The following is a 21,459-nucleotide window of genomic DNA, read 5'->3' as shown; positions in this document are numbered from 1 at the left end:
GGGGCGTAGCCAAGGGCAACCGGCGTCCATACGCAGAGGGCGGGGAAAACTCTACCCACGCCCCTTTGTGGGCGGGGCTTAGGCATTCCTTGCACAAAAGAACCTGATGGGCCCAGAGATGGCACTCTGATTGACAGCTGATAGGAGGAGTAATAAACACACAGAGGATAAATAATAATAATAATCCAGCATATCTATCTTGTTTGCTATGTCATACAATGTCGTTGTGTCAATAATAATAATAATAATAATAATAAAAAATTACTAATAAATTACTAATAAATAATAATAAATTAATACGAAATCCAGCATATCTATCTTGTTTGCTGTGTCATACAATATCGTTGTGTCAATAATAATAATAATAATAAATTACTAATAAATTACTAATAAATAATAATAAATTAATACGAAATCCAGCATATCTTTCTTGTTTGCTGTGTCATTCAATGTCGTTGTGTCAATAATAATAATAATAATAAATTACTAATAATAAATAATAATAAATTAATACGAAATCCAACATATCTATCTTGTTTGCTGTGTCATACAATATCGTTGTGTCAATAATAATAATAATAAATTACTAATAATAAATAATAATAAATTAAGATGAAATCCAGCATATCTATCTTGTTTGCTGTCATACAATGTCGTTGTGTCAATAATAATAATAATAAATTACAAATAAATTACTACTAATAATAATAAATTAATACGAAATCCAACATATCTATCTTGTTTGCTGTGTCATTCAATGTTGTTGTGTCAATAATAATAATAAATTACTAATAATAAATACGAAATCCAGCATATCTATCTTGTTTGCTGTGTCATTCAATGTTGTGTCAATAATAATAAATTACTAATAATAAATACGAAATCCAGCATATCTATCTTGTTTGCTGTGTCATACAATGTTGTCGTGTCAATAATAATAATAATAAATTACTAATAAATTACTAATAAATAATAATAAATTAATACGAAATCCAGCATATCTTTCTTGTTTGCTGTCATACAATATCGTTGTGTCAATAATAATAATAAATTACTACTAATAAATACGAAATCCAGCATATCTGTCTTGTTTGCTGTGTCATACAATGTCGCTGTGTCAATAATAATAATAATAAATTACTAATAATAAATACGAAATCCAGCATATCTATCTTGTTTGCTGTGTCATACAATGTCGTTGTGTCAATAATAATAATAATAATACTTTATTCTTATATTCTTATATCACACAGAGTCACTGCAAATTCAATACATATATTAAAAAAATATGAAATAGATTCAATTTTGAAATAAAAGGCTAATCTTTCGTTTCTCTCTGATTGAAAGAAGAACCCAATCCATCCTAGGCCAATGCACTGGGAGATGCCTGCCCTTCAGTAATTCGGTTCAGAGATGTTGGTGATGCTGGTGAAGTTGATCCGCTCTTCCCACTCCGAGAGCTGCTTGACGAATCCCCGGTTGGGCCGCATGTTGCCCTTGCATTTCTGCAGATAGGTCCAAGCATTCTGCAAAGGCAAAGCAAGGTTTACTAAGAAGGTCAGAACAAGCCTGGGAAGAATAGGGACACGCTGGCTAGAAATAGAGGCCGGGTCGGATGGAAGCAGAGACAGTTAGACACAGGGTGAGAAGGGCGGAATATAAATGCTGTATATAAATAAATAAATAAATAAATAAATAATAAGTTTATTTATACCCCCGTCTCCATCTCCCTCAAAGAGGACTAGGGTGGCTCACGGATAATACCAGATAAAAAATAACAATATACGGTAGAGTCTCGCTTATCCAACATAAACGGGCTGGCTGTACATTGGATAAGTGAATATGTTGGATAATATTTATTTATTTATTTATTTGCAGCATTTATATTCCGCCCTTCTCACCCCAAAGGGGACTCAGGGCGGATGACAATGAACACATATATGGCAAACATTCAATGCCAACAGACAAACAACATTCAGTTTTAGACAGACACAGAGGCATTTTTTTAACATCTTTCCAGCTTCACGATTCCGGCCACAGGGGGAGCTGTTGCTTCACCATCCATTGGTGGCTGTTCTTCCTCTTCTTTTCTTCGTGAGCAGTTTTATGGTGTTGTAGATTAGTTAAATTAGCCTCCCGCATAAAGCGTCCCTAAATTTTCCCTACTTGACAGATGCAACTGTCTTTCAGGGCTGCTAGGTCAACAGCAAGCCGAGGCTATTTTTTATTTATTTTTTTTATGGTCGGAGGCTTAACCCGACCCGGGCTTCGAACTCATGACCTCTCGGTCAGTAGTGATTTATAGCAGCTGGTTACTAGCCAGCTGCGCCACAGCCCGGCCTTAATATTCCTTAAAAAGGAGAGATTAAGGAAAAGCCTATTAAACATCAAATTCAGCACCAAAACATCATGTTATACAACAAATTTGACAGAAAAAGTAGTTCAATATGCAGTAATGCTATGTAGTAATTACTGTATTTAGCACCAAAATATCATGATGTTTTGAAAACGTTGACTACAAAAATGCGTTGGATAATCCAGAACGTTGGATAAGTGAGACTCTGCTGTACAATACATCAATGAGCAAAAACATACGCAAATTATAAAATTTAAACACTCGATATAAAACACATTTAATAAAATTAAAAACAGCGAGGTTATGATAATAAACTAAATGAAGTGCACAGTATAAAAATTGTAATTGTAAAAAGATAGAGAACGGCAAGTATTATTTTATCAAATGCTACTGGGGCTTTGAGACTTTTGCATTCCGCCCCCCTCCCTCTTACCCAACAGAAACTTAAATCACCATATAGAAACTCAAAAGAAGAGTCCCCATCCTTACTGGGAGTTATGCTCACCTTTAAGTAGAGCCGGCACGAATGGATCAGGTAAGCCATGACGGCTGTGCTGCTGCGGCTGATGCCAAGTGTCGAAAAAACCAAGATGGCTTCTTTATGGATGCGAGAATCTACACGGAATAAAAGAATAGTTGCTTTTAACTTATGGTGACCTTAAGGTGGGGAGAGAAGGCGGAAAGGCACTGCAAACCACTCACCGATGAAGTGGCAGATGTCGCTGAAGTACGGAAAGATATTGGCCTCCGGAGAATCCGGGACAGGGATGTGAAGGAGCTTCTCGCTGTCTCCGATGAAACTGGGATCAAGAGGAGACACGAGAGCTACCGTATATACTCAACCCAAATATAAGCCGAGGTACCTAATTTTACCACAAAAAATCGGGATAACTTATTGACACGAGTATAAGCCGAGGGTGAGAAATGCAGCAGCTACTGGCCAATTTCAAAATAAAAATAGATACCAATAAAATGTCATTAATCGAGGCATCAGTAGGTTAAATGTTTTTGAATATCTATCGTATTTCAAAGAAAAACAATAAACTAGCTCTATAAGTGGAAAAGTAGGGGCAACAAAAACAATATGGTATCAACAATAACCTAATAATAATAATAATAATAAGTTCTGGAACACAACACACCAGACATCACAGTTGTGGAGAAGAAAAAGGTTTGGATCATTGATGTCGCTATCCCAGGTGGCAGTCGCATTGATGGAAAACAACAGGAAAAACTCAACCGCTATCAGGACCTCAAGATTGAACTTCAAAGACTCTGGCAGGAACCAGTGCAGGTGGTCCCGGTGATGATGGGCATACTGGGTGCCATGCCAAAAAATCTCAGCCAGCATTTGGAAACAATAGACATTGACAAAATCACGATCTGCCAACTGCAAAAGGCCACCCTACTGGGTTCTGCACGCATCATCCGAAAATACATCACACAGTCCTAGACACTTGGGAAGTGTTCGACTTGTGATTTTGTGAAACGAAATCCAGCATATCTATCTTGTTTGCTGTGTCATACAATAAAATAATAATAGTAATAATAATAATAATAATAATAATAATAACAACAACAACTTCATTTGGATCCCACCCTATCTCCTCATGGGGACTCAGGCCGCTTCCAACATAGTAACAGACAAACATTCAATGCTTATATATACAATGCAGAGCTAAATATAGATCTATAATTATAGATACTAATTTTATATATGTATTTCCCCCTGAAACGTTTGCAAATCCTCTCTCTCTATATATATGCATTTCCCTCCAGCAATATTTGCAAGCCAGATATATACACACACATATGTATACACACACACACATACAGTAGAGTCTCACTTATCCAAGCTAAACGGGCCAGCAGAAGCTTGGATAAGCGAATATCTTGGATAATAAGGAGGGATCAAGGAAAAGCCTATTAAACATCAAATTAGGTTATGATTTTACAAATTAAACACAAAAACTTCATGTTATACAACAAATTTGACAGAAAAAGTAGTTCAATACGCAGTAATGTTATGTTGTAATTACTGTATTTACGAATTTAGCACCAAAATATCACAATATATTGAAAACATTGACTACAAAACAAGGCTTGGATTATCCAGAGGCTTGGATAAGCGAGGCTTGGATAAGTGAGACTCTACTGTATATATATATATACATATAGAGAGGGGGGGGGGGGGGGAGAGAGAGAGAGAGAGAGAGAGAGAGAGAGAGAGATGTCTATATATATTTGTGTGTTCATTTGCCCCCTGTAATATTTCCAGAATATATTCATATCTATCCAGACATCTCTCTTTATATAGATAATTATATCTATATAGAATTTGCAAAGACCTGCAAACATACGAGGGGAAAATTCATATATAAAATTAATGTATATAGATAGATATAAATATAAAGGTACATAGAGATGGCAAAAGCTTGCAAGGGGTTAATGCCTATACAGTAGAGTCTCACTTATCCAACACTCACTTATCCAATGTTCTGGATTATCCAACACATTTTTGTAGTCAATGTTTTCAATATATCATGATATTTTGGTGCTAAATTCGTAAATACAGTAATTACTACATAGCATTAATGTGTAATGAACTACTTTTTCTGTCAAATTTGTTGTATAACATGATGTTTTGGTGCTTAATTTGTTAAATGATAACCTATTTTGATGTTTAATAGACTTTTTCTTAATCTCTCCTTATTATCCAACATATTCGCTTATCCAACATTCTGCCGGCCCGTTTATGTTGGATAAGTGAGACTCTACCGTATATCTGTAGGAGAGTTTAACAAATATTTCAAGGGAAAATGCTTTCATAAGATTAATGAATATATATTTTTCTTCTTCCTGACTTGCAAGGACGTCTTTCTCTTTTCAAAACATTCCCTTGATTAAGAGCAAGGGAGGCTTTGCAAAAGAAAACACACTGATAAGGGAGGAGAAGAGAGAAACTCGGCTTATTTTTGAGTATATATGGTATGTTTAAACATCTGAAAGGACGTCCCATTGAGGAAAATGGGGGCCAGAGTTGTGTTCTACTGCTCTGGAGACACAACGGAGGGATCGGATTGGGCCTGCCCAAAAAGCAAAACCATAGATCGTCTATATGCGCAAGAGTGAAAGCAGAATGAAGACCCTGAGCATGTTGCGACTCAGGGCCGTACGACTCACAATATGCCGTCCTCCTCGGAGAGGTTGATGTGGGCCTTGATTTTCAGGTCTTTCTGGATCTGGCTGTCGCAGGCCTGGGCGAAATTCCCCATGTAGAGCTTCATGGGGAGGATCTCCACGGGGTACGGCTTGAAGGCCTCCAGTTCCTGCAGAGGGAAGGCAGAACGGACCCTCCTTCCTTCCTCTCATACACACATTCGGATGGGAAGACACTGCCTGGGACTCCAGCGGAGTCTTCTTCCTTCTCTGGAAGTTTTGAAACAGAACCTGGATGGCCATCTGTCGGGAGGGATCAGATGGTATCTTCCTTCCTGGCAGAAAGCAGTTGGACTGGGTGGCCCTTGGGGATCCCTTCCAACTCTAGGCTTTTATGGTATGGATTTTAAGCAGAGTCCAGATGGCCATCTGTTGGGAGGGATTGGATGGTGTCTTCCTCCATTCATGGGGTTGGATTGGATGGCTCTTGGGGGTCCCTTCCAACTCTAGGATTCTATGAGATGGATTTTAAGCAAAGTCCAGATGGCCATCTGTCGGGAGGGATCGGATGGTGCCTTCCTTCATTCATGGGATTGGGTTGAATGGCTCTTAAGGACCCCCTCCAACTCTAGGATTCTATGAGATGGATTTTAAGCAGAGTCCAGGTGGTCATCTGTTGGGAGGGATTGGATGGCGTCTTCCTCCATTCATGGGGTTGGACTGGATGGCCTTTGGGGGTCCCTTCCAACTCTAATTGGTGCATTTATTATGTCTTCATTCCTGGCAGAAGAGGGGTGGACTGGATGGCCCTTGGGGGTCCCTTCCAACTCTAGGCTTTTATGGTATGGATTTTAAGCAGAGTCCAGATGGCCATCTGTCGGGAGGGATCGGATGGTGTCTTCCTGCATTCATGGGGTTGGACTGGATGGCTCTTCAGGGTCCCCTCCAACTCTAGGATTCTATGAGATGGATTTTAAGCAGAGACTGGATGGCCATCAGTCGGGAGAGATCGGATGGTGCCTTCCTTCATTCATGGAGTTGGGTTGAATGGCTCTTAAGAGCCCCCTCCAACTCTAGGATTCTATGAGATGGATTTTAAGCAGAGTCCAGATGGCCATCTGTTGGGAGGGATCGGATGGTGTCTTCCTCCATTCATGGGGTTGGACTGGATGGCCTTTGGGGGTCCCTCCCAACTCTAGGATCCTATGATTTATTGGTGCATTTATTATGTCTTCAGTCCTGGCAGAAGAGGGGTGGACTGGATGGCCCTTGGGGGTCCCTTCCAACTCTAGGCTTTTATGGTATGGATTTTAAGCAGAGTCCAGATGGCCATCTGTTTGGAGGGATCGGATGGTGTCTTCCTGCATTCATGGGGTTGGGCTGGATGGCTCTTAAGGGCCCCCTCCAACTCTAGGATTCTATGAGATGGATTTTAAGCAGAGTCCAGATGGCCATCTGTTGGGAGAGATCGGATGGTGCCTTCCTTCATTCATGGGGTTGGGTTGAATGGCTCTTAAGGGCTCCCTCCAACCCTAGGATTCTATGATATGGATTTTAAGCAGAGTCCAGATGGCTATCTGTTGGGAGGGATCGGATGGTGTCTTCCTCCATTCATGGGGTTGGACTGGATGGCCCTTGGGGGTGCCTACCTGCGGCATCCATATGATCTTCTGGGTCCGGAGGTAATGGTAGAAGCGGGTGAAGCGCTGGTAACCTCCGCGCAGGACCAGGACGGGGAAGCGGGTGAGGCGCTGCATGACCCGGGCACAGCGAGCCGCGGAGCCGTCCTTGGTGTCTAGAGGAACATGGAAAGAGTGGGGACACAGACTGTGGAATCATGCCGGAGGAACCTAAAATATATATGTTCTGACTCGGGGACTGCCTGTATTCCATATTCATTTCCATGAAAACGGCTCCTGTTCTCTCTGAAATCATACCTAAGGGAGGAATGGGTCTTGGTGATATCACGGGAACGAGCCAACGCGATGCCACTATTGCCCGCCTGCCCCATAGCCATCCCAGCCCAAGAACCTTCCACTTGTGTTGAAGGCAAGGAAAGACCCTGCAGACAAGGCCCACTAGACGTTCCTGCTACAAATTAGACAGAGAAAATGAGCCTTACTGTCCTCAGAAGCAGGTATGTGCCGCAGCTCCTTGATGTCTGCCCCCGTGTCAAAAGCTGAGCGGAAAAAAGAGGAAGAGCAGTCACACATATTATAATTATTTCAAGAAACACAAATATAGCGGCCATCCCATACCCCAAACTGTTTGCCCAAGGAACCACAAAGAGGAGGCTGAAGCCTGCACAGAATGAGCTACAAGTTCCTTTCAAGAGTAGCGACTTAGTAGAGTACTAGACTAGCTACTCAGTTAGGTAACTAGCTTATCTACTCATACTAGCTTATCTACTCATGTCGTTGGAACCGCTGACCACCTACTTTCTCCCTTCTCCAGTTCCAAGAAGGCCTGCTTTCTCCATCTCTGAGGCTTACTTTCCCCCTTCTCCAGCTGAGTTCTATTTTCTCCCTTCTCCAGCTTTCAGGAGACCTACTTTCTCTCTTCTTCAGCTCTGAGTTCTCCTTTCTCCCTTCTCCACCTCTATTTTCCTCCCTTCTCCAGCTTTCAGACTTACTTTCTCTCTTCTTCAGCTCCGAGTTCTACTTTCTCCCTTCTCCAGCAATATTTTCTTCCTTCTCCAGCTTTCGGGAGACCTACTTTCTCTCTTCTTCAGCTCTGAGTTCTACTTTCTCCCTTCTCCAGCTTTCATGAGACCTATTTTCTCTCTTCTTCAGCTCTGAGTTCTACTTTTTCCCTTCTCCAGCTCTATTTTCTCCCTTCTCCAGCTCTATTTTCTCCCTTCTCCACCTTTCAGGAGACCTACTTTCTCTCTTCTTCAGCTCTGAGTTTTACTTTCTCCCTTCTCCAGCTCTATTTTCTCCCTTCTCCAGCTTTCAGGAGACCTACTTTCTCTCTTCTTCAGCTCTAAGTTCTCCTTTCTCCCTTCTCCAGCTCTATTTTCTCCCTTCTCCAGCTTTCAGGAGACCTACTTTCTCTCTTCTTCAGCTCTGAGTTCTCCTTTCTCCCTTCTCCAGCTCTATTTTCTCCCTTCTCCAGCTTTCAGGAGACCTACTTTCTCTCTTCTTCAGCTCTGAGTTCTACTTTCTCCCTTCTCCAGCTCTATTTTCTACCTTCTCCAGCTTTCAGGAGACCTACTTTCTCTCTTCTTCAGCTCTGAGTTCTACTTTCTCCCTTCTCCAGTTCTGAGACAAAGCCCTCCTCTCCCTCTCCTCCAACTCTCAGAAGGCCTACTTTCTCCCTTCTCCAGCTCTGAGAAGTTCTACGATCTATACGGAAGGAAGCCACTCGTACGTTTAAGGTCTGTGTCCACTTCGAACAAGTCGTAATCCATGTCGAAGGCGGCCTCCACGGACCCGGTGACGCCGTCATAGACCACGCAGTGGCGGACGCACTCCAGGTTGACGTTCTGCGGGACCAAGTACTTGCCCAAGGCGTTCTTCAGGCCGAGGAAGACACGGGGATAAAGAAGAAGAAAGCGGCATTCAGCAGCCTGGCACCGGCGGCAGGGAGGAAACGCAGCCCCCCAAAAGGGCAACCCACCGTTTTGGCTCGTATCGCCGTCACCAGGTGGTCCTCATTGTATTCCCTCTTGCTCCGGGCGTCTGAAAACAAGCCGTAACATGTGAAAAGTGGGAAGTGATCATCCACTTCTGCCCTCATTAAGATTTCCGACGTCGTCTTTGTTATTTTTTATTTATTTTAATTCATACGTACAATCCATTACCAGACTGTGACTTACCCAACAAACAGAGGTAGTTTGGCTCTGCCAACCTGGAGACCCGGGTAGCTTGGTTCAGCAAATTGTAGAGTTCGTTGGGCTCACACAAGGTCACTCCTGCCATCGTGGAAAGCTAAGAGGTGCTGACGGCAGCCGCATCAATTGTGAACCATCTTGACATTGGGAGGAGTCGTCTGTGAATCGGAAGATACCCTGTTTCCCCAAAAATAAGACATCCCCAGAAAATAAGACCTAGTAGAGGTTTTGCTGAATTGCTAAATATACGGCCTCCCCCAAAAGTAAGACCTAGTAAAGTTTTTGTTTGGACGCATGCAGGATCAGTAAATGTACATACCATAGATCGTTGTACATGGAAATAAAGGTAGTAACAAGAAATAATAATAATATAATAATAACTTTATTCTTGCATCCCACCTCCATCTCCCAGAAGGGACTCAGGGCAGCTTACACAGGGACAAGCCCAACAACAACATAAATTCACATACAAACAGTAATTTAAAAACCGTATAGCAATAAAATATAATATAGAAATTCTTGAAAGGGTTCACAGTTTGGTTACACTGGTTTGTGATGACAACTACTGTACAGTAAGTATTAAGTAGTAAGTAAGTAAAAGTTTATTTGTATACCGCCCTCTCTCCCGAAAGGGACTCAGGGCGGTTTCCAATATAAAATCAGCATAAAACACTGAAAACACTATAAAACGCTATAAGAATTAAAAACAAAAACAAAACATAACGTTTGACTAAATAATAGTAGATAATAAATTTTCATTTTTTAAAAATTCAATCATAAATTTGAATTCTTCTTTGTGGAAAAATAATACATCCCCTGAAAATAAGACCTAGCACATCTTTGGGAGCAAAAATTAATATAGGACACTGTCTTATTTTCGGGGAAACAGGGTAGGTGCAATGGGAAATCCCACATCTTCCATCCTGAGCAAGAATTCTGGTTGACTATTCAACTTTAAATAATAATAATCTATACACATTTATAGGGAGCCCCGGTGGCAAAGTGTGTTAAAGCACTGAACTGTTGAACTTGCAGACCGAAAGGTCCCAGGTTCAAATCCCGGGAGCGGAGTGAGCGCCCGCTGTTAGCTCCAGCTTCTGCCAACCTAGCAGTTCGAAAACAAGCCAATGTGAGTAGATGAATAGGTACCGCTCCAGCTGGAAGGTAACGGCGCTCCATGCAGTCTGCCAATGGCCACATGATCTTGGAGGTGTCTACGGACAATGCCGGCTCTTCGGCTTAGAAATGGAAATGAGCACCAACCCCTGGACTTAACGTCAGGGAAAACCTTTACCTTATACATATCTGTACACATAATAAAAGTGAAAATGTGTATGTGTGTATGTGGCAGGGGTGTCCGCTTACACAGCCACACAAACAGCTTTAACTCACAGTGCTGGGAAGCCACCAAAGCCCTCCCTTCATTGACATTGTAGGTTACAGTGAGGAAACACTGTATACATATATACAATATATTTTACAATAATATATAATATAATATATTGTATATGCATATAATATTAATAATATTATTTTGTAATACAATATAATACTAATAATACAATATAATATTAATTATATATTATATATTACATGTAATATTATTAATAATATTACAATATATAGATGTAGTACAATATGGTAATTTATTGCCAGCATTGTGCTATGCTAATAATATAACATTGTATGTAAATTTAATTTGTAAGCCGCTCTGAGTCCCCTTCGGGGTGAGAAGGGCGGGATATAAATCTATTAAATTAAAAAAAATTCACCATGATTTATAAGAGTTGTAGGGACCGGGATGTATAGTTCACCTGGAATCTAAGAGCACTTTGAACTCCACCAATGACGGATCTGGACCAAACTTGGCACACAGACCCAACTTGTCCAACTATACATACTGGTGGAGTTTGGGGATGATTGACATTGGCATAAGGGAGTTATAGTTCACCTGTATTCTCTGAACACTGAACCCAGCAGATGACGGATCTGGACCAAAATTGGCACACAGACCCAACATGGCCAACTGTGAATACTAGTGGAGTTTGGGGAGGATTAACCCAAGATTTTTGGGAATTGCAGTTCACCTACATCCTTATGCATTTTCTAATGGGAGCATTCATAAAACACAAAAGTAAAGACTGAGTTTTTTTCCCCTAAGAAATAGCGTAACGTATGACCAAACTAATAATTTTATCCCAAATGCGTCATTTTGCGACACGGTCATTCAGTCAAACCATCGAGGAGGGGTCACCCCCCCCCCAAACTTACTGCAAGATCAGAAAACCATGGATAGCAATGAACCCGATGGAAAGGAAATATTGATGACGTCACAATAGCCCACCTTGGCTTCCGTAGAACCTCATTGGAATTCCGTTGCTAAGGGAAAACCCCATAGACTAGAATGACGTCACATGCGCAATCTCATTCATTCTCAATTCTCGCACAATTTCAGCAGACTGTTGAGTTCTGTCTCGGGACTTTCAGAGCCATCCAACCTCTTTATCGATGACTCAGATGATGGTATAGAAAGCATGTGGGTCACGCCTGCAAATGGCCCCAACTTGGGAGGGAGAGTGAGGATCTGGGCCCAAAAGGACCTTCATGGATGAGCGAGACGATGGGCCAAAACTAGCAAAAGGAACGCCAACAGGAAGTATGACATTTATGCAATAAAAGTATTATTATTATTATTATTATTATTATTATTTACTTCCTTCCTTTCTCAGTGACATCACAGATGGCTAATATACCTAGCAACAGATGATCCTTAAGATAGCCACAGCCAATCAGCTTCACTCCTTTCCCAGTGACATCACAGAGGGCTATTTACCTAGCAACAGATGATCCTTAAGATAGGCACAGCCAATCAGCTTCACTCCTTTCCTTTCCCAATGACATCACAGAGGGCTAATTTACCTAGCAACAAATGATCCTTAAGCTAGCCACAACCAGTCAGCTTCATTCCCTTTCTCAGTGACATCACAGAGGGCAACTTTACCTAGCAACAGACAGCCAATCAGTTTCACTCCTTTCCTTTCTCAGTGACATAACAGAAGGCTAATTTACCTAGCAACAGATGATGCTTAAGTTAGCCTTTCCCAGTGACCTCAGAGGGCTAATTTACCTAGCAACAGATGATCCTTAAACTAGCCACAGCCAATCAGCTTCGTTCCTTTCCTTTCCCTCTTCTCCGGGTGGTTTTGATATTCCAAACCCCACCATTCTTTTAAGCTGGGTCACGATGGGTCTGCGGGCCAAATTTGGTGCAGATCCATCCCGCAATCGCGTCGCTTTGGTGGTACAAACAAACCTACCAACTTGGGCTCTCGGCTCTGTGAGGAAAGGGGAGAGGCCAATGTTCCGAGGAAGCGCGAGAAGAGCCAGGGAAACGCCAAGTCTCGCGAGAGCGGCGGCCCAAAGTCTCGCCGTGCCCCTTGCTGCCTGGAGGTCGTCGCTTGAGGAGGAAAGAGGAGAAGACGCCGCTGCCTTCCCGTGCTGTCTCTCGCCATGTATTCCCGGCTTTCCCTCCAGGCCGCTGCCTTGACCCTCCGGAGAGGCTTCACTTCCTCCTCCCAGGTAACGGAGCCCGGCGAGCGAAGAGAGTAAGAAAGAAAGCGAGGGCGGCAAAGCAGCAGGGCTTGCGGCCTACCTGCAGAGGCCACTGCGCATGCGCAGCCCCTGAGCCAAGTAGTTGGGGATCATTCAATGCTGCAGACAGCTTTTAAAATCTGTTTTTTTTTAAAGAGGCTGCCCTCTTTTTCTCTCCTTTGTCTTTTTCTTAAAATGTCACATAAACCTGTGATTAGATAAATTGTAAAAGAAATTAAGAAAAGTCTAACATAATAATAATAATAATAATAATAAAAATGTATATTTTTGTATGCCACCTCCAACGGGGACTCGGAGCGGCTCACACAGGGGCAAGCCCAATACAATCATATAATATCATAAAATCAACAGTTGAGACATCAAAGAATGCATTTAAAAACAAATTAAACAAGTCATGATTTAAAATAGACATAATTAAAATATTAAACAATTATCCAAGGTGTTAAAAGGTCCAATATAGGACAACAGTCTTGGTGACACTCAAAACTGATGAAGGGAGTGTCTATTACAAAATAGAATATGCATCAAATAGACATGACAAGCAGGGAAGATAAATCTGAATGGAAATCAAACTATAAAGTGACAGGGCAAGTTTCAATGTGGATATGGGCCAGGTTATAACGGACTTGTCTACTCAAAAGCACAACGGAATGGTTGCTGTGAGTTTTCCGAGCTGTATGGCCATGTTCCAGAGCCATTCTCTCCTGACTTTTTGTCCACATCTATGGCAGGCGCCCTCAGAGGTTGTGAGGTTTGTTGGAAACTAGGCAAGTGGGGTTTATATATCTGTGGAATGTCCAGGGTGGGAAAAAGAACTCTTGCCTGCCTGAGGCAAGTATGAATGTTGCATCTTGATTACCATTGAATAGCCTGGCAGCATCAATGCCTGGCTGTTTCCTGCCCGGGGGAATCCTTTGTTGGGAAATGTTAACTGGCTCTGATTGTTTCTTGTCCAGAATTCCCCTGTCTTCTAATGAAGCTGGCCAATTGCAACATTCAGACTTGCCTCCCACAGACAAGAGTTCTTTCCCCCACCCTGGACATCATTCCACAGTATCTAACAAACCTCACAACCTCTGAGGATGCTTGCCATAGATGTGGGTGAAATGTCAGAAAAGAATGCTTCTGGAAAATGGCCAGGCAGCCCGGAAAACTCACAACAACCCAGTGATTCCATCCATGAAAGCCTTCAACAACACATCTCTGTTTCTCATTGGCACCTCATTGACATCTGTCACTGTTTTCTCCTGGTCTGTCCCATCTAGAGCAATGCGAAAGTGGCTGTGCTGGGTGCGTCTGGTGGAATTGGGCAGCCTCTCTCCCTCTTGCTGAAGAACAGCCCCTTGGTCAGTCACCTGAGCCTCTATGATATCGCACACACTCCTGGTGTGGCTGCCGACCTCAGCCATATCGAAACCAGAGCCGAAGTGAAAGGTATTGGAGGACCTCTTGCTGTTGGTGCGATGCTCCATTCTCCTGTCTGGTATTGAGTTACAAATCCACAAAATTTGTGAATTCATAGTCCCGTCTTTATCCATGCCCTATAATATAATCCCTTATTTTAAATTACATTTTTGGGACTTGAGGCCCAAGGAATGTGAGGCTGATTTCCAATTAGGGGTGGCATTGGGTTGAATCCAATGCCACCCCTAATTCTCCTGTCCTTTGAAACAACTAGCAGGATATTGAAAGGGTGTAATAGATAGATATACGCAAGGTTGTAACAGTAAATTCTTCAGAGCTGGCATTAAATGCAATGTTCTGGTAGTCTGGAGCAAAAGGCTTTCCTAACCCACACAGATGGCTCTTATATGCCATTTGCATGCATGGAATGGATAACAATCTGTAAGGAAATTAAAGTGGATGCACATCATGCTGTTACAGGTTTTTTAGGACCCGAACAACTGCCGGAGTCGCTAAAAGGCTGCGAAGTTGTCGTGATCCCTGCCGGAGTCCCTAGAAAACCAGGCAAGTCTTTCGCTGGATACATTGTGGGGCAGTTGGGCTCCTAAACCAGTTATTGCCTGGGGTGGGTAACGCTAGAACTAGTCATGTCTGCTCTGACCCACAGGCATGACCCGTGATGACCTCTTCAACACAAATGCCACCATTGTAGCCAACCTGGCCACTGCCTGTGCCAAGCACTGCCCAGAGGCCATGATCTGTGTCATTGCGAACCCGGTAAGCCAAACCCAGCATTCCACAAGAGATTGGGAACAAGTGTCTGACATTCCTTTCTTAGCTACATTTTGGGGAAGCGTGGGCACATCCTGTATCTTCCAAAAATTGATTAAATGTTCTTTGTTTAACATGAGAAAAGAACTTTCTAGGAATGTCGAGGCCCTCCAGCATGGCTTAATGGTCAGTTTCTCCTAGAATGTATTAAGATACCCTCTCTAGGAAACTACAGCTTCTCCTGGAAATGGACCATAGAATCACATTGGAGAGCCTGTAGATTGCTAGATAGCATATTCATCAAATCCACAACATGTGAATGTGAAGGGCCAACTGTATATACAATTATACATGGAGTTTATGTTTCTGCAATTAAGCTCTTAGTGTTGAGAGGGCCTTAAAGCAGGATAATACTTTTCAAACGAGCCTGAGCGGACCGCTTTCTCTTTGCTTTCCAGGTCAATTCCACCATCCCCATTACTTCGGAGGTCTTTAAGAAGCACGGGGTGTACAACCCCAACAGAATCTTTGGGGTCACGACGCTGGACATTGTCCGAGCAAATACTTTTGTGGCACAACTGAAGGCAAGTTTGAGTTAGTTTGGATATTGGCTGCCTTGGAGTGGGGATTCCTTTTGGCAGCGGGGAAAGTCTTGTGAGAGCAACAGGAAGCCAATGTCCCAAGCCGATGAAAACTGGCCGTTGGCCAGTTGATGGACTCTGCCCTTTTGACTGAAGGTTGAAGAGACCATAAATAGAAGCATGGCTTTGACTTATGCCTTTTGAAGCTCTGGCTCAGTGCCAGGTCCTTACAAGAACTGTAAGAACAATAAGAAAAATGAGACCCAGGGAATGAGTAGAATGCAAACACATACTGAATGCTGCTATTTCTAAATATTCACTAGAAGTTTGGCTTTGTTCTTGAAAGATGATATGTCTGAGGGTTTGGGCTGTATGGTTCGTCCAATCCCTAGCCAATCCTTCTGATGCTTTGTCCTGAAAGCTTCTCTTTCCTTCCACAGGGCCTGGATCCAGCTCGAGTTAATGTCCCAGTGATCGGCGGCCATGCAGGGAAGACCATCATCCCCTTGATCTCTCAGGTTTGTGTGTGGGTTCAAGGGGCATCCCATGATTCCAGGGCCTGAAAGAGTTGGGAAGTCCAAGAAGAATGAGAAAGAAGCCTTTTCTCAACAATTCCACCCCGATCGTAAATTCATACATTTGGAGGAGACCCCAAGAGCCTTCTGGCCCAATCTCATTTTGCCAGGCAGGAAGACACCACCCAAGCTCTTAGGTGGAATCTCCTTTCCTCCAGTTTGAATTCATAGCTCCATTGTGTCCCAGTCTCTGGAGCAGCAAAAAACAAGCTTGGCCCCTCTTCGGTGTGACGTCCTTTGAAATAGTAAAACATGGCTTTTATGTCCTCTTCTCTTAGCCTTTCTTTCTCCAAGCTAAACATCCCCAGCTCTCAGCCACTCCTCGAAGGCATTCATTGTTTCCAGACTTTTGGCCATTTTGCTCTCCCTTCTCTTCACACCTTGTGCTTCTTGAACTGGACACATGACTGATCAAAGCAGAATAGAGAGAGACTATGACTTCCCTTGATTTGGACACTAGGTTTCTATTGATGCAGCACAGAATTACATTGGCCTTTTCTGCTGCTGCATCACATTGTTGACTCACACTCAGCTTGCGACTCTTTAGATCACTTTCCTGTGGACTGTTTTCAAGCCAAGTGTCACCCTGCTTATATCTTATTATTTATTATTTAATACATTTATATCCCGCCACTCAGAGCGACTTACCAATTAAATTTACATACAATATTATATTATTAGCATAGCAGAATACTGGTAATAAATAACTATATTGTACTATATCAATGTATTGTAATATTGTTATTAATATTACATGTAATATATAGTATATAATTAACATTATTATATTGTATTATTAGTATTATATTGTATTACAAAATAATATTAATATTATATGCATATACAATATATTATAACATATATTATTGTAAATTATATTATATATATATGTATATAGGTACATATGTATATATGTATGTGTGTACATATACATATATACATATACAGTAGAGTCTCACTTATCCAAGCCTCGCTTATCCAAGTTTCTGGATTATCCAAGCCATTTTTGTAGTCAGTGTTTCCAATATATCGTGATATTTTGGTGCTAAATTCGTAAATACAGTAATTATAACAACATTACTGCGTATTGAACTGCTTTTTCTGTCAAATTTGTTGTAAAACATGATGTTTTGGTGCTTAATTTGTAAAATCATAACCTAATTTAATGTTTAATAGGCTTTTCCTTAATCCCTCCTTATTATCCAAGATATTTGCTTATCCAAGCTTATGCCGACCCGTTTAGCTTGGATAAGTGAGACTCTACTGTACATACATATATATACACACACACATATATAATTAGCATTTCATTTTATTGTCTCAGTGTTGAAGGGAGAATCCTTTTGCTAGTTTTGGCCAATCCGCTCTCTTGCCTATTATGGTTATTTTGGATCCAGATCCTGTCGTCTGGGGTATTAGCTCTCCCAATTTGGTCCCATCTACAAATTTGATCTATACCATCATCCAAGTCATTGATAAAGATGTTGAAGAGCCATGAAACGCCCAGGATAGAACCTTTGATGCAGGCTAGAATGGTATTGGCATTTTCAGCTGCTGCATTATACCGTGGACTCATGCTCAGCTTGTGATTTACTAAGACTCCTACGTCCTTTGTCACTGCTTTCCAGGAGGAAGAAAGAAGAGCAGCCATTGGACAGAAGCACCCTTTGGGTTCAACTAGGCAGCCCCTTCCCAATCCACCTTGTATTAGCGTTGTCCAGCCCACATTGTATTTGCTTCTTTGTCACCCTCTCCTGCTGTTTCTCCACAGTGTACGCCCAAAGTGGAGTTCCCTCAGGACCAGCTGACAGCCCTCACGGGACGGATCCAGGAGGCTGGCACAGAAGTGGTCAAGGCCAAAGCTGGCGCAGGTGGGTTTGCAGGTCCCAAGGAGCCATGCCTATGCACAGTGTGTGCTGACAGCAGCTGGGAGGATAGTCGTCTTCTTGCTGCTTCTGATGGAAAGGAAAATGAAACCGTAGAAACAAACCAAAATAGCACAATTAATAGACAAATTAAACCCATTAAAAACCTGGCAGAATACATATATAGTCTTCTCACATAAGAAAAAAAAACATTAACTACGGTGAGCATCATAATTCAAAACAGGTGATTACATTGCAAAACCCAAGGCATAGTTATACTGTTCTGGATCTGGATTAGAATCCGTGCATAATTTCCATCGGAAAAGGGCAAAATTTACCTTGAGAAGAGATAGAGAATGACAAATTTGAGAGTTTAAGATAATGCCTGTTAAAATGTTAGTTTTAATGCTGGTTTATACCTGGTGGATACCTGCTTCAGACTTTATATATCGCCAGAGAATTTACCAGTCTGCTTTTATAATAATAATAATAATAACAACAACAATAATTTTATTTTGGTATGCCGCCTCCATCTCCCCAACGGGGACTCGGGGCGGCTCACAAGGGGGCAAACCCAATACAATCGTATAATATCATAAAAACAACAGTTAAGACATCAAATAATGCATTTTAAAACAAATTAGCAAATCATGATTTAAAACAGACATACAGTAGAGTCTCACTTATCCAACACTCGCTTATCCAACGTTCTGGATTATTCAACGCATTTTTGTAGTCAATGTTTTCAATACATTGTGATATTTTGGTCCTAAATTTGTAAATATAGTAATTACTACATAGCATTACTGTGTATTGAACTATTTTTTCTGTCAAATTTGTTGTATAACATGATGTTTTGGTGCTTAATTTATAAAATCAAAACCTAATTTGATGTTTAATAGGCTTTTCCTTAATCGCTCCTTATTATCCGACATATTTGCTTATCCAACATTCTGCCGGCCCATTTATGTTGGATAAGTGAGACTCTACTGTAATTAAAATATTAAACAATCATCCGAGGCATTAAAAGGTCCAATATAGGACAACAATCTGGGAGACAGTCAAACTGATGAAGGGAGTGTCTATTGCAGAATAGAACATACATCAAATAGACACGACAAGCAGGGAAGATAACTATGATGATTATTAATATTATCATTATGGAAGGAAGTCAAGCAAAGGTTGGGTTGCTGTGAGTTTTCTGGGTTGTATGGCCATGTTCCAGAAGCATTCCCTCCTGACATTTCGCCCACATCTATGGCAGGCATCCTCGGAGGTTGTGAGATCTGTTAGAAACTAGGCAAGTGGGGTTTATATATCTGTGGGAGAAAGAACTCTTGTCTGTTGGAGGCAAGTGTGAATGTTTCAATTAACCACCTTGATTAGCATTGAAAAGCCTTGCAGTTTCAAAACCTGGGTGATTCCTGCCTGGGGGAATCCTTTGTTGGGAGGTTGCAAGGTTTCCTTTGACTCTGTCCTTCTCTGCGCTCACAGGATCCGCCACCCTCTCCATGGCCTACGCCGGAGCCCGCTTCGTTTTCTCCGTCCTGGACGCCATGAACGGGAAGGAAGGAGTCATCGAGTGCTCTTTTGTCCGGTCCGAGGAAACGGAGTGCGCCTATTTCTCCACGCCGCTGCTGCTCGGGGTAAAAGGGCCCAGGCCAATGCTACAAAGAGTCTTTTTTTCCCCCCTTCCCCTCATTCCTTCTCTTTCTTCTCCCCTTCATTCCCTTCTTTTTCTCCTAACGCTGACTCCCATGTCATGGTGCCCAAAAGTGTACTAATACTGTTTTCCCTCTCTTTCTCCCTCTCCTCGACTTCTCTTTTTCAGAAAAACGGCATTGAGAAGAACCTGGGCATCGGCAAGATCTCTCCCTTCGAAGAGAAGATGGTTGCGGAGGCCATTTCGGAGCTGAAGGCGTCCATCAAGAAGGGTGAAGACTTTGCCAAGAGCATGAAGTGAGGCGACCCCAGTGGGCCGCAAGCCCCCTTAATTTATTTTAAGGTGCATCATGTCACTTTAAAGGCGTCTGGAGGCAAAGCAAGGGGTTTGTTTTGCCCACCTAAAAAAAGGCCTTAGTGTTACCTGCCCTGTGATCTGTCGATTGGAATTATTTTCCTCAATTAAAAGCCTCTCTTATTTTTTTCAGGGGACTGATGTGGTGGTCATAGTGTACATATGTCTCGGTCTGAGAGATTGGTTAGAGGCTGAGAGAAGGGGACATGTTGAAATATTGGAAAGGGGGTCCCGTTGAGGGGGAGGAAGGGAGCAAGGATCATTTTCTGCTGCTCTAGAGATCGGGACACAATTTAATTTAATTTATTTATTTATGACATTTCTACCCTGCCCTCCCCACCCCAAAGGGGATTCAGGGCAGCTTACAAGTTATATGTACATACAATATATTATATTATTAGCATAGCACTATATCAGCATTATTTATTACACTATATTACACCATTATTATTATTATTATTATTATTATTATTATTATTATTATTATTATTATTATTATTATTATACCATTATATCAATATTATTAGTAAAATTGAATGTAATATATAATATATAATTATAATAGTGTATTATTATTATTATTATTATTATTATTATTATTATTATTATATTGTAATACATTATATTGGGCCCCTGGTGGCACAGTGTGTTAAAGTGCTGAGCTGCTGAACTTGCGGACCAAAAGGTCCCAGGTTTGTTTATTTATTTATTATAACATTTATATCCCGCCCTTCTCACCCAACAGGGGACTCAGGGTGGCTTACAATAAAACACACATATAAAAACTGTACAGTACATTATAAATCAGATTAAAAATTATTAGCTTACAAATCCCGGAAGCGGAATGAGCGCCTGCTGTTAGCCCCAGCTCCTGCCAACCTAGCAGTTCGAAAACATGCAAATGTGAGTAGATCAATAGGTACCACTCCGGCGGGAAGGTAACGGCGCTCCATGCAGTCATGCCGGCCACATGACCTTGGAGATGTCTATGGACAACGCCGGCTCGACTGGACTTAACGTCAGGGGAAAACCTTTACCTTTATAGCACAATATCAGCATTATTTATTACTATATTGTACTATACCATTATATTGCAATATTATTAGTAAAATTGAATGTAATATATAATATACAATTATAATAGTGTATTATTATTATTATATTGTATTACATTATATTATTATCAATATTATATGTATTAACCATATATTATAAGTATAGCATTATATTAGTATTATATATTACTATATTTCTATATTGACATAGGAGGCATGGTGGAATGATGTC

At 41.5% G+C, this 21,459-nt stretch overlaps 2 protein-coding genes across 8 annotated transcripts; one reads left to right on the top strand and one right to left on the bottom strand.

The window, feature by feature from the left end:
• Positions 1 to 1,207: 1,207 nt before the first annotated feature.
• On the bottom strand, positions 1,208 to 12,803 carry styxl1 (serine/threonine/tyrosine interacting like 1). Of its 7 annotated transcripts, none has more exons than XM_008122667.3 (10): positions 12,665 to 12,803; positions 9,333 to 9,524; positions 9,134 to 9,195; positions 8,885 to 9,029; positions 7,638 to 7,694; positions 7,165 to 7,310; positions 5,540 to 5,685; positions 3,059 to 3,156; positions 2,862 to 2,971; positions 1,208 to 1,526 (listed from the first exon to the last, which is right to left on the bottom strand). In XM_008122667.3, the coding sequence occupies exons 2-10, from the start codon at positions 9,433 to 9,435 to the stop codon at positions 1,395 to 1,397; spliced, it is 999 nt and encodes a 332-aa protein (XP_008120874.1). In that variant the 5' UTR covers positions 9,436 to 9,524; positions 12,665 to 12,803; the 3' UTR covers positions 1,208 to 1,394. The 7 variants fall into 7 exon arrangements, 6 of the variants coding, with proteins under 6 accessions (XP_008120874.1, XP_008120876.1, XP_008120875.1 ...); XM_008122669.3 differs by having other exon boundaries at positions 9,333 to 9,505; positions 12,665 to 12,794; XM_008122668.3 differs by having other exon boundaries at positions 12,475 to 12,707.
• mdh2 (malate dehydrogenase 2) lies at positions 12,786 to 20,304 on the top strand. The gene is made up of 9 exons (XM_003228829.4): positions 12,786 to 12,926; positions 14,225 to 14,393; positions 14,844 to 14,927; positions 15,031 to 15,140; positions 15,593 to 15,718; positions 16,156 to 16,233; positions 18,062 to 18,161; positions 19,650 to 19,801; positions 19,987 to 20,304. Exons 1-9 carry the CDS (start codon positions 12,858 to 12,860, stop codon positions 20,116 to 20,118), a joined length of 1,020 nt encoding a protein of 339 aa, XP_003228877.1. The 5' UTR covers positions 12,786 to 12,857; the 3' UTR covers positions 20,119 to 20,304.
• Positions 20,305 to 21,459: the final 1,155 nt, after the last annotated feature.

Source organism: Anolis carolinensis, unplaced genomic scaffold, assembly GCF_035594765.1.
Source record: "Anolis carolinensis isolate JA03-04 unplaced genomic scaffold, rAnoCar3.1.pri scaffold_7, whole genome shotgun sequence".
Lineage (NCBI taxonomy): Eukaryota > Metazoa > Chordata > Lepidosauria > Squamata > Dactyloidae > Anolis > Anolis carolinensis.
The sequence above is the reverse complement of the archived record's forward strand: the minus strand, read 5'-3'. Positions and strand labels throughout refer to the sequence as shown.

What these genes read in the sequence shown, in the direction of transcription:
- mdh2 (XM_003228829.4), top strand. Translation starts at nt 12,858, where the DNA reads ATGTATTCCCGGCTTTCCCTCCAGGCCGCTGCCTTGACCCTCCGGAGA. An exon ending in TCTGTGTCATTGCGAACCCG is followed by an intron (nt 15,141 to 15,592) that starts GTAAGCCAAACC and finishes TTTGCTTTCCAG; the next exon opens with GTCAATTCCACCATCCCCAT. An exon ending in CTTTTGTGGCACAACTGAAG is followed by an intron (nt 15,719 to 16,155) that starts GCAAGTTTGAGT and finishes TTCCTTCCACAG; the next exon opens with GGCCTGGATCCAGCTCGAGT.
- styxl1 (XM_008122667.3), bottom strand. Translation starts at nt 9,435, where the DNA reads ATGGCAGGAGTGACCTTGTGTGAGCCCAACGAACTCTACAATTTGCTG. An exon ending in CATACCTGCTTCTGAGGACA is followed by an intron (nt 7,311 to 7,637) that starts GTAAGGCTCATT and finishes ATGTTCCTCTAG; the next exon opens with ACACCAAGGACGGCTCCGCG. An exon ending in CGACATCTGCCACTTCATCG is followed by an intron (nt 2,972 to 3,058) that starts GTGAGTGGTTTG and finishes TATTCCGTGTAG; the next exon opens with ATTCTCGCATCCATAAAGAA.